The sequence below is a fragment of the Perognathus longimembris genome, chromosome 8 (assembly GCF_023159225.1).
Source record: "Perognathus longimembris pacificus isolate PPM17 chromosome 8, ASM2315922v1, whole genome shotgun sequence".
In the NCBI taxonomy this organism is placed as follows: domain Eukaryota; kingdom Metazoa; phylum Chordata; class Mammalia; order Rodentia; family Heteromyidae; genus Perognathus; species Perognathus longimembris.
The window spans coordinates 73,704,149-73,717,204 of NC_063168.1; the positions used below are offsets into that span (position 1 = coordinate 73,704,149).

The 13,056-nt window shown below is 42.1% G+C and overlaps 1 protein-coding gene across 2 annotated transcripts in view; it reads left to right on the forward strand.

Moving 5' to 3' along the window:
• Positions 1-13,056, forward strand: part of Mboat2 (membrane bound O-acyltransferase domain containing 2) — a 112,017-nt gene that overhangs the window by 95,795 nt on the left and 3,166 nt on the right. For both annotated transcript variants that reach the window (XM_048353456.1, XM_048353457.1), the window contains 4 exons: positions 447-639; positions 4,615-4,718; positions 8,243-8,307; positions 9,721-9,853. In XM_048353456.1, the coding sequence (XP_048209413.1) occupies positions 447-639; positions 4,615-4,718; positions 8,243-8,307; positions 9,721-9,853 (495 nt within the window). The remainder of the gene's footprint in view (positions 1-446; positions 640-4,614; positions 4,719-8,242; positions 8,308-9,720; positions 9,854-13,056) is intronic.

Sequence of the window (13,056 nt, forward strand, 5' to 3'; positions counted from 1 at the left end):
GCCTTGAGTAAAAAGAAGCCAGGGAGAGTGGTTGGGCCCTGAGTTCAAGGCCCAGTACTGGCAAAAAAAAATTATATAGATAGATATAGATATATAGAAAAAGAACAGAATATGAATGTGTTATATACCATACGTTAAACTTGATTTTCATTTGAAAATCACGAAAAATCCACTGCCAAATTTTTTGTGTGTATTCATTTCTGTTTACACTTACCCCTTGTTTGTGCTTGCTTTAGATGTTTTATTCTCTGAAAGTTCTCAATGCCCAGTTTGAGGGTTCAGTTTCAGGGTAGTAAGTTATAGATAGCTTGATAATATGGAAGACCTGAAGTGCTGGTGCAAGGTGGCTGTTGATTTTTGGATTTTTGGTCTTCCATTCACTAAGATCAACCTGTGTACTAAAGGGAGAGTAGATGAAGCTCATGACTTGTGTCTTGACTTTTTAGCCGGCAGTTGTTCAGAAGCTCATAGTCTGTGGACTTTCTTTATTATTTCACTTGACCATCTCCAACTTGTTACCCGTGGAGTACAACATTGATGAGCATTTTCAAGCCACAGCTTCATGGCCAACCAAAGTTACCTATCTATATGTCTCTCTTTTGGCTGCCAGACCTAAGTACTATTTCGCATGGACTTTAGGTAAGTAATGCAAATAGACTTATGCTGTTTGTATTGAGCTGTATCTTAACTTGTAGGAGATATATGTATATATGTATTTTTTTCTGTGGCGTGGTATTCATGTATTGCCCAGGTCGTCCTCAATTTCCTGGGCTCAGCCAATCCCCTAGCCTCTACCTTTCCAGTAATTGTTGCTTTTGGCATGCCACCGCACCAAGCTCGAGAGTGCCCCCTCGAGGATACATAGTTAAACACGAATTTAAAAAATTGCTTGTGTAGAAGAAATGAAACCCCATAGTTCGTGTGTAAGGACATCGAAAAAAAAACTGGATCAAGGGACCATTTTATTGTAAGATAAAAATCAAGGAATCATTGAAATGACAATATATTTATTGAATACTTATTGTGCTAGATTCTATTGTGGTAAGAATAGCCACTAATATTTAGTCTAATTGTATTGAAATTACCATTATGATACTTGTTTGCTAAACTTTTAACCACAATATATATTATGATCAATGTCTTATCCAGTCACTAAAAAAGGGTAGTCAGTGTTATCTAGCAGGTAAAGGAGTATTAGGGGGGAAACACATTCTGTTGAGCCTTCATGATTGAATTTCAGTGTATGGAAAACAGCTAGCTTACATCCATGGACAAAATAAGATTGGAAGAGTATGGTCTTTTGCCACAGATATCACAAAGGAGGGAACTGGGAAAGAGAGACAGGCCACTCCCAAGCCTCACGAGGCAGTAGGGGGCCAGTGGCTTAGTCTTTTGGCAGTAAGTCTGGCTGTATCTGAAGGGTGGATTGAAGTAGAATGTCACTTCCTGGGAGAATTGAATCCTCCTATACATGTGCCTTCTTCTCTTACAAGCCTCTTTATCCTTCAGATTCTACCTTGTTTTCCTTGCTCATATTTTAGTTCAATGAATTTACAAAGAAACATATCAGCAAAGCACAATTCATGACAAGGCCTGAGGTCAAGCATTTTACTTCAGCAAAGTGTAGTTTGGGGCCAGAATCTTACATCATACAGACTAACATCATTAAAAATTACTCTAGCTTGATAATTTTTTAACCAATTTTAACTGGTGTTGATTTTTTTTTGCTGTTATTGAGACTGGGTCTTGCCAGGTAGGCCAGGCTGGCCTAGAACTCGCAAACCTCTTGCCCACACTTCCTGAGTGCAGTAATTGCAGGATGTGCCAGTATATCCATCTTCATAGATTAGAAACTAATTTTCCATTAACAATTGTTGGTACTGGTGGCTCATGCTATAATCCTAGTTATTCGAGAGGCTGAGATTGGAGAATTGAGGTTGGGAGCCATCTAGGAAAACGTCAATTCCCCTGTTTTCATCTTAAGAAAATAAAATATTTTGGAAGTGAGCTACTTTCAAATTTTTAAGAATTTTAAGAATTCTTCCTTCACCTAAAATACATATACTGTTTCTGTACTATAATGGACCTAGTAATAAATAGTTAAGGCTCAAGTCCATTATTTCAATAGAAAAGCAGAATATGAACCTCATTCACCTGGGCATACACCCCTTAATTCCTCTCTCCATGACCTTTTTTTTTTTTTTTTTTTTTTGCCATCCTGGGGCTTGAAATCGGGCCTGAGCACTGCCCCTGGCTTCTTTTTGCTCAAGTCTGCACTCTGCCACTTGAGCCACAGCACCACTTCTGGCTTTTTCTATATATGTGGTGCTGGGGAATCGAACCTAGGGCTTCATGTATACGAGGTGAGCACTTTACCACTAGACCATATTCCCAGCCCCTCTATGACCTTTTTTTAAACACTGCTCATTTGGTTCTCAGGTTGTAATGTGATTATCTCTGAAGGTCCAAGAATATGTCATCAGAGATCCAGGAACTCCACAGTTATTCTTCCCTTGTTCTTGAGTTTTGATGGTAATTTCAAAAGAGCAGTGAAAGTGTGTTCTGACTCCGATGGATAATTACTTTTTTTTTTTTTCTGGCTGGAGGCTAAAATGATGGAAAGAAGGAGCAAGTAAGGAAGTTAGAAGTGGTGGGGTCAAGAAGGAGGTGTGACTCTTCACTAGCTATTTGTAGGGGTGTGCTGTGTATGTTATTAAACTGATTTTGGTTTTATTTTTGGTGCTAGTGCTGGGGTTTGGACTCAGGGCCTGGACACTGTCCCCAAGGTTTTTTGCTCAATGTTAGCACTCTACCACTTGAGCCACAGCTCTACTTTGGCTTTTTCTGGTAACTAATTGGAGATAAAAAAGTCTCATAGGCTTTCCTGTCGTTTGTAGCTTTGAACCCCAGTCCTCAAATCTCAGCCTCCCAGGACCCAGCCCTATAACTGGAGTTTAAAATTTTTTTGTTCTTTTATTTTGTCATGAGTCTTTAACTCAGGGCCTGGGCACTGTCCCCGAGCCTTTCTTCTCAAGGCTAGTGCTCTACCACTTTGAGCCTCAGCTCTACTTTCAGTTTTCTGGTAGGTAATTGAAGGTAAGAGTCTCATAGACTTTCCTGCCTGGGCTGGCTTCAAACCAGGATCCTCACAACTCAGCCTTTGGAATCGTTAGGATTACAAGCATGAGTTACCAGTGCCGGCTTGTAACTGGACTTTCTAAATGGCATTAGGGACTGTTGACCATGTGATTTTCTTATGCAATAGAATGTGAGCAAAAGTGGTGCGCAGGTACACTCTCCCTCTGCTTCCACTCAGTAGCCCTGGCCCTCCCTCCATCAGCTTACTGGAGAAGATTCCAGAGAGCTTGAAAAAGGTGAAACCACAGAAGGAAGGTGCCTAGTTCATTAAATAATAAACTGATTTTATTTTAATCCTTTTAAACATGGATGTTATTATATTGATGGGCTTGCCTTAAAGTTGTATAAATATTTGACCAAAGGCTGCTGATCTTATGCAACCTGACTGAGTGATAAATCTTGCTTGTTTTTGTCTAATTTTTGTTTTTGTATAATTTTTTTTCTAAATTCTGTATAAGGGTACTAAAACAGTAATTAGGAACAAATAGTTTAAAGATAAGACTTAAATGCTGCATACTGACTATATTTAGTATGCAGGAATTTTGATGGATTTCAGTTGTTTGTTCTCTCATCATAAGACCACACAATAGAAAGCTGAGCCTTTCCCATTGCTCATTTGAGGCAGAATCTTCATTTAAAGCTTATCAAGCAGGTACATAAGGCAAAGGTGAAAAGTTGAACATTGTGATGCAAAGGATTGGAAAAAAAATTTTATAAAACAGAATTGTAGGTTCTGATAGAAGAAGGAAAAGATTGTTAGAACATATTTCACGTATTCTTATTTATACTAAAGGTCAGCTACATGAATGAAAGGAGCATGGTGAGCCCAAAGCACAGCACCCTCCTAGTAATTCCTCCTGGAATGGCTGAGTGCACTCTTTACATTCCACTCAATCACTCCTATTCTTCCCTACACAGTCTATACCTCTGTATAGCCTATTGGTCCTCTGCAACTTTTAGACTTTACCAGTGCTCCATTCATGCTTAACGTCAGGTTTTTACTGGCTACCCAGAAGTCCTTGATGGTGTATTTTCATCATATATGATAATGTTTCTAGTCCTTCTTAAAAATTAAAATAAATCTATTTTTACTATTTAAGAATAAAAGGCATAAGTTGGGGTGCTGATGGCTCACACCTATAATCCTAGCTACTCAAGAGTCTTAAGATCAGAGTATTGCAGTTCAAAGCCAGCCTGGCAGGAAAGTCTGTGAGACTTTCCACGGTGCAAAAGACTGTGTTGGTTAGTCTCCAATTAATCACCAGAAGACCTAAAGTAGAGCTGTGGCCCAAAGTAGTAGAACAGTTGCTTTGAGTAGAAAAGCTCAGGGACAGTGACCAGGCCCTGAGTTCAAGCCTCATGGCAAAAGGAAGGGAGGGAGGGTATAGGACAACATATATCTTCTGGAAAAAATTGTTATAAAGTTTTTCTAATATTCTTTCTTTTTTTCTCTCTCTCTCTTTTGCTTTGTTACAGCTGATGCCATTAATAATGCTGCAGGTTTTGGTTTCAGAGGCTACGACAGAAATGGAGAGGCTCGTTGGGATCTAGTTTCCAATTTGAGAATTCAGCAAATAGAGGTTCGTAAATCACTAAAAAATTAGTTACCAGCGATCATTTATGATGTGTTGTCCCAAGAGTGGTATGAAATAATTTTTAATAACAATCGTACTCATTCTGTTCCTTAATCTCAGTACATACTCCTCACGGACCGTGTGCCTCAGCCGCTGAAGATGCAGTGAGCGAGGCCAGCGTGTGGGCTGTGCCTTCAGGGTGATGGAGTGTAGTAAGCGTACAGTGTCAAAGGCAGGTTTCCACCAGAGCGGTGTAGGCATGTGGTGGATGAAGACTGAGATCCAACTCAGTGGCTCAGGGAAGCCAGGCACTCCACTAGAAGGGAGGGGCAGGTGGCTCTGGAGGGTGCACTATGTTGAGGGTGTGGAAGTGAGGCTACCAAGAGGGTTTTGAACTTGCTCAGAAGAGCGGTGGAGCTCTGTGTTGGGGCCATATATGCAGGTAAGCGAGCTGACTGTAAATGTGCATGAGAGGATCTGGCATACGGATTGCATTATCCTCAGGAGGTGGAGCGTCTATTAGGAGAATGCTCTACTAATCCAAGATGACAGCAGCCAAAGCAAGGTGCTTTCTAGCAGCGGGACCAGAAAGACAGGTGTAAATCTGAGGGACCCAGCAGGACTTGATGATAAATTCAGCAAGAGAGGACACTAGACTTATGATGATAGCTTTCATTAAGATAAAAACAACAAAGAATGAGCATACATTTGGAAGGAAGAAAGATAATGTGTTCACATTTCAGACCCAGATAAAGGATGTCAGAGACTCATCAGAGACAACTGAGCTCTGAATCATACTGGGGGAACTCAGCATATGGTGGTTCAAGCCTGGGTAAACCAAGAGCTTCTTCATCAAGGATCTGTCAGAGTGAGAATTGGTGTGGAGCTTGAAGGAGGACGAGTTCTAGGAGGCCAGGCAAGGAAGGCCATTGAGGAGAAGCAGCAGGGAAAGAAGAGGAACTCCCACCTAGGAAAAATTGCCAAACTGCAGGTGAAAGGTTGACAGGAGCTTTATGAAAGTAGATTAAGCTGGGCCCACGGATGAGCCTAAGTGTTACTACAAGCGGACCGTCAGGTCCACCTGTGATGGGATGCCCTGGGAAGTAGGGCACTGGCACTGGCACTGGCACTGGCGTGGTTGCCAAAATAATCACTCCTGAACCAGATCTCTAGAAGGCAGGTAGAGTAGGGAGAAGTCAAATCCAGAAGTGCGAAGTTCTGTAGGACATCTGGCCCATATTTTTCTAAATTAGTGGCATGACCAAAGTAAAAGACCAAGAGGAACATTTGCAAGATTAAAAGAGGCTATGGCCTAGAACTCTGTACATAGGTTTTAATCTTTTGATCCTGATGAACCAAACACACTGAAAAATATATTTTTAAATGAGATATTTGAATAGAAATTGGGTATTAGATTATGTTAAGAAATTATTTTTAAAATTACTATTAAAATTTAACATGGTGGCATATACCTTGTCATACTAGGTTATTTGGGAGGCTGAGGCAGGATTTGAGCCTTAGGAGGTAGCCAGCCTGGGAACAGAATCGGTTTCAAAAAGTAAAGGGAAAAATTACTGTTCATTGTTAGACTTGATTATGGATTTTTATTTATTGGACATAAATTCTGAATAACTTTAGGCTAACGAAAGATATCTACTATTTGCTTTAAATACTTTAGAACAATAATACTCAGCATAACAATGAGGCAAGAGAGGGAGAAATTATTAGTCACAGAAGAAGGTGATAAATGTACAGTGATTTTTCTAATCTTTGTTCTTTGTCACCACCTTAAAGAGCCCATTACCTCCTCCTCTTGAGATTTTAATACCACAAAGGTACCATGTATCTCTTGGTGTGCATGAGTGTCTTACTCATTATAGAAGTGAGACTTCTCTACCCCCTGGAAAGCCAGTTTCCCCTGAAAAGGGGCGATCCCACCACTCTTGGGAATGCCTGGGATGAGAGATGGGTTCTGGGCAGGCAGCCCTGGCCTTGCGCTGAATGCTCCCAAGTGGTCAGGTGAGATGTGTGCTCCCATCAGCGGTGCCTTTATTAATAACGCATGAGAGGCTCAGGTCAATCTAGAGACAGCCCTCAGCAATGTGTTGCCTATAGAGGAGCCACTGAGGGGGCTAGCGGTTGAGGAGGCTTCAGTTGAATTTTGTTTGGAAAAGGAGAGGCTGAAACATCTACCGGCTAAAGGCGATGTGAAGAGGTAAAGAGTATGATGGAGAGAAGGGTAGATTTGTGGATGCGTGGGATCGCTGAGCGTGCTGGGTGGGTGGGAGATGTGGGGCGAGGTAGGAGAGAGGTGGCCAGGGAGTCCTGGAGAAGAAGGGCCATCTTCCTGATGTAGACAGGAAGGAGCGGGGAGCGGCACGCATGCAGCCTCCGGGCGTGAGAGTGCAGAATGCCAGGGGTTGGAGAGCTCTGTAGGAAGGGAGGCCAGGTTGCCTGCTGAGGGAGATGGTGAAACTCCTGATACGTTCAGTTAAACCATACAAAATCACTGAGGCTTTTTTGACTTACCAAAGAAAAGAAAAAGACAATTTCATTTGAATAGCTGTTTTGCTGATGAAGGCAATGACCTAGAGAGACAAGGATTATTTGGTCAGTCAAGAGCCCAGTTCAAGGTTAGAAACATGAACGTATGGCAGAGGCCTGGAATGTCCCCTGGTACCGCACACTGGGCACGTCCATGTTTCCAGTAGGTGAGGGGGGCAGGGGCAGCACAGTGAGCAGAAGCTTAGGATTTATGAGGTGGGGGGGGGACTAGGGGTAGGAAGGTTGAATAAAAGAAAACACCCAAAGCCATCAAGGATTTTGATAGGACAGTAATAAGCAATGGATCACGGGATCTAACATGGTAGGAAGGGGCAAGGAACACTGAGCCCAATAATAAGGCGTGTGCTCAGCATGTGTGAGGCCCTTGGCTTGTTCCCCTGCACACCGAGGAAGGGAAAGGAGGACAAGAGGAAGGGGATGAAAGCAGGTGGTCAGATTCCCTCTGGAACCAAAGCTAGCTTTATTACCTAGAGTAGACTGAAGGAGGAGCTACCGAGGCAGGAGGTGTCACGCAGACATGTTCTTCAGGGACATCGTGGAGTGAGGCCGCGCTGACATTCAAAGTAGCCAAGGGCCTGAGGGCTGGGTCACCCAGAACCAGGATGGAGCCCTGGGGAGAAAGAGACAGTGCGCATGCACCTGTGCTCAGCACCAGAAGCCTGGTTAGCGCAAAGTCATCTGTATGCTCCTGTAGGACCTTATTTGTAAAAATTTCATGGCAACCATTGTAAATGTTGGCATATAGGAGAAAGTGGTGAGAATCTACTTAATTCATAGATGTTCCCAAATATAACAAACTTTCTGTGGTCTGGGGGAAAAAAGCATTACAGAGAAAAATCAGTGCAGTATTATTATTGTGAGTGATGATTTGGGGGGTAGGGTATGTAACATAGTAAAGCACTATTACTAATATTTAAAGCTTCCATTATCTTGCTGGCCAAACAAAAAGGTTTCTTGTTTTTCAGATGTCAACAAGTTTCAAGATGTTTCTTGATAATTGGAATATCCAGACAGCTCTTTGGCTCAAAAGGTATATTCCACAAGAACAATCTTTACTTGGCATTTAGTAAGATTGAGCTTCACTGAGTTCAGATTTAATTATGTGTACAGTGTGTTGAGTGACATTGTAACTTTGGTGTTACCCAGGAAAGCACATTAGCGTCCACCAGAGCAAGTTTGCTAGACTTTATCAGAACTGTTGGTGCTATGTGAAGGGTGTCCTTACTCTCATCCACTGGAGATTTACTTGGGGAAAAATAAAAGCCTGTATGCAGTCACTCTACATATGGCCCTGGATTTCTGGACATGTTCCAGTTTAGAACTTACTGAGTTAGGCAAGGATACAAAGGACACAAGATGAAAAGACTCGGTCCCAAACCATAGTCACAAAAAATGGTGAAAATATTGTTTGTGGTGAGACACATGGCTGTCCTCTGTAGTGAGGATTATGAACAACAGTAGGAATAGTGAGAACAAAAGGAAAACTTCTCAGAAGTAGCTGGAACTTGAGCCAGGACTATGTTAGGAGGCCTAAGGCAGGAAGGGAGGGTGCAGGTGGCTCGACATGACCTGTCTTGAATCTGTTCCACAGATGCTGCCCCTGTACAGGCAGTGCTCAGAGTGGTGCTTTGTGATGTCCTTTGTAAAACGACAACTGAGTATCTTTATTCCTTCGGATGTTCCAAATTACCCTCTCATCACTTCATGATCCTAGCCTAACTTCCAGGGGCTTGCCCTTGGAAAATTGTTTTTACCTGAATTTTGCATTGTGTTATAGGAAAACTAGACCAAGCCCTTCCATTGCTAGAGACAGTCATAATATTAGTTCAAAGCTTTTCATGCTTTGAAAGAAAGTAATAAGCTGGGTACCAGTGGCTCATGCCTGTAATCCTCGTCAGTAGGCTGGTATCTGAGGATCACAGTTCAAAGCCAGCCCAGGCAGGAAAGTTCATAAGACTCTGTCTCCAGTGACCCACCAGAAAACATGAAATAGTGCTGTGGCTCAAGTGGTAGAGCACTAGCCCTGAGCTGAAGAGCTCTACAGCTCAGGGCTAGTGCCCAGGCCCAGAGTTTAAGCCCCATGACTGACCAAATATAATAGTAACAATAATAATAGTAATAATAATAATAATAAAATATTAACAATAATGTAGAATGAAATCCTAACTTTAATATTAAAAATTTTGTAAGTTATATAGACTTCCCAACACTAGATACAATCATTGCAGCCATTGTATGCATCAGTAACAATTAAATTTATGCTTCTAAATTTGACACATAATAACTACAATTTCCCTGATGTTGCAAACCAATTTAGTGCCCAAGATAAATGGTGTTGCTTTCCTGGATGCCCTAATCCTGCCGAGTAATACAAGGATTATTGCTGGGTTTGTGAACTCAGATTTGCTCACTGCTCTTGGCTTTCTGTGTGTTTTGTTTCTAGGGTGTGTTATGAAAGGGCATCCTTCAGTCCAACCATCCAGACATTCATTCTCTCTGCTATTTGGCATGGAGTATACCCAGGATATTATCTCACTTTTCTAACAGGGGTGTTAATGACATTATCAGCGCGAGCTGTAAGTATCAAGCATTTCCCTTTCTAATCCACTGAGTCCATCTCTGTACACGGTAGACTCTGTTACCGTGGCTGTGGTCAGCACTGGTCTGCCCCCTCAAAAGATAGCTGTGTATCTGTGTGCTTGTGGCCCTCACCACATGCCGGCTTCCATGCCCAATGAGTCTGAGGAGAAGATGGGTCTTCCCGTGTACTCTCACTCAAAATGTTACTTGTCCTTACTGAATTTTCTGAAGAGAGAGAGAGAGAGAGAAACAGTTAAGTGAAGATTATCAAGGGATAGATCCCTTTTAGAAATATATTCTGAAAGGTACAGTCTTTGTCATCTTGTAGGTGAAGCAGGAATGTGATACATCTAGAGGAGGAGATGGACCATTCTCGGTGAGCTGCCATATTAGAAACATGGCACAGTTCTTTAGAATATTTGCTCCATTGGAACCTGGGCAGTGTTTTGGGAAACAATTGAAAGAGGTTGCTAATATGGGAAAGGAAGGAGAAGAATAATTTAGCACGAGGAAAGTGGCATGAGTGTGTTTGAAAGTTTTTCTTTCCTTCTTTTTTTTTTTTGCCAACCAAGGGCTTGAACTGTATGCCTGAGTAATGTCCCTGAGTCTCTTTGTGCTCAAGGTTAGTGCTCTACCACTTGAGCCACAGTGCTATTTCTGCCTTTTTCTGACTAGTTTGCTAGAGGTAAGAGTCTCATGAACTTTCCTGCCCCAGCTGGCTTTGAGCCATGATCCTCAGATCTCAGCCTCCTGAGTAGTTAGGATGACAGGTGTGAGTCACCGCTGCCCAGCTTGTTTGAAAGTAAGAAAGGTTTTTGTAGCATTTATAGCTAAGGTGCCTTCACTTAACAAACCAACAGATGTTTACCAGTGTTGACTGTATTCAATTTAAGATACTTGGAGAGTACATAAAGGAAATCTCAAGAAATATTAACTTGATCCTCATTATTTAGGAAAGTGAGATCTGGAAGATTGTGCTTCAAGGCCAGCTTAGACAAAAGTTTGCTAGACTTTGTCTCTAAAGTAACCAACAAAAAGTAGGGCTGGAAGCATGGCCCATATTCTAGAGTGTCAGCCTTGGAAGTGCAAAGCCTTGAGTTCAAAAAAGAAGTATTAACTAAGGGCTATGCTTTCAGTAGTTCATGGTCTACTTAGGAACATAAGTATGTGCGTATGCATATGTTGATGTGTATTCTCTGTGTGCATGTGCCTACCCGCACATGCACACAGATGAATGATAGACTTAGGATAAAGAGAAGTCTTTCTTGCCTAGGTTCAGCAGGGATAACCTCGTTATGAAGGTGTTTAGATCTGAGCTTTGAAAAGTGGCTACTTTTTCAGTGCTGAGTAAATATAATGGGGAAAAAAGATGACATGAGAGTGGCGGGAGAAAAGCTTTACAAGCACACTATCCATCTGGAAGATGGCAAGTAAATCTAAATGAAGCAGAGAACTCTTGTGTGCGTCAATAGTGAGCAGTACTGTGTGTGAAATGGGGGAAAAGGAGGGACGAAGGCAATAAATAATAAAAAGAACTTGAATTCCAAGCTGACAAAAAAAAAGCCAAATCCTATTTGAAAGTCAGGCAGGGTGTTGCCTATGTGCGTGAGGGGTGTCTTTTGGTGCTGAGAATTATAGGTTTGTAGCCAACACCTTGAATGTGCTAGACAAACATTCTACCACTGAACTACATCCTTAGCCAGGTAAGATTTATACATGTGCCATGGAATGCTCAAAACCTTTCTGGAGAAAATGGATTTGTCTCTGGACAGAATGGATAGGAGTAAGTGGCCTAGAAGTGGGTTGTGCAAGAATTCATACGTGTCAGGATTTGGTTCTGGCCGCTAAAAATGATGGTCTCTATATATGGAAGAACTACTATATGAATCAACCCTCCTCAGAAAAATCCATGTTGCTTTCACATAACATATTACACAAGAAAGAAAGAATGGAGGGAAAAACTGGGAGAGAGCGAGGGGGGCGGGGGCGGTGCCATTGTCTAAAAAACAATAAGAGTCTTGCCAGGCACCAGTAGCTCACACCTGTAATTCTAGCTACTCAGGAGGCAGAACTCTGAGGATCACAATTTGAAGCCAGCCTGGGTAGGAAAGCCCATAAGACATTTAGCTGCCATTAATCACAGAATCACAGGAGAGTGGTGGCTAAAGTGGTAGAATGCTAGCTATCCTTGAGCAAAAAAAAAAGGAGCTCAGGGACAGTGCCGGGGCCTAGAGTTCAAGCCCCAGATGGGGGGCGGGGGCAGTGTATCCTTTACCTTATTTATGCAACTGTAATCCCTCTGTACATCACCTTTATAATAACCATAAAATTAACTAATTTTAAAGAAGGAGGAATGAAGTGGAAAACCATGTTTAGTTAAATCTGCACATTCCAAAACTGAAATATTGTGACTTTGAAAGCTTTTCTAAAACATTATGACGCTATGGGTATTTGAAAACACCTTCTTTTGGCTGGGGATGTAGCTCAGTGGTAGAGTGTTGATTAATATGAATGAAGCCCTAGGGTCCATTTCTAGCACCAAAAAAAACCCCACCTTTTTTTGAAAAACTGTATACAGATGTATTGGTGTGTCAGATGCAGAGGGCGAGGAGGCGCTAGGCCACATTGCCACACTGCTCTTTGGGGAAACTTCTCATTTTATAATACAATTTCAAATGACAGGAAGAACCTCAAGGAGCCCCTGTTTCCATTTACCACACCTTGCCCACACAATTCCTTTTCTTCCCGTTACACCTGTGTTGGTTTTGTGGGAACCAGCCTTCTTTTTTTTTTTTTTTAATTGTTATATTACAGTTATGTAAATCAGGTCATCAGTGCATTGCTTTTTGGACAGTGCCACTCCTTCCCTTGCTCTTTCCCAGTTTTACCCTCCCATCCCCACCCATAGGTTGTATAGTCGATTCAGTGTAGTGCCTAGAGAGCACCACTGCTGCATTTGTTCATCCTTTGTTTGTTCATTTCTTTTTTTTTTTTTTTTGCCAGTCCTGGGGCTTGAATTCAGGGCCTGGGCACTCTAGGTCAAGGCTATCCCTCTACCATTTGAGCCACAGAGCCACTTCCGGCTTTTTGTATGTATGTGGTGCTGAGGAATCGAACCCAGGGCTTCATGCCTACTAGGCAAGCTCTCTACCACTAAGCCACATTCCCAGCCCTGTCCCTCCATTTCTGTGCCCCCCCC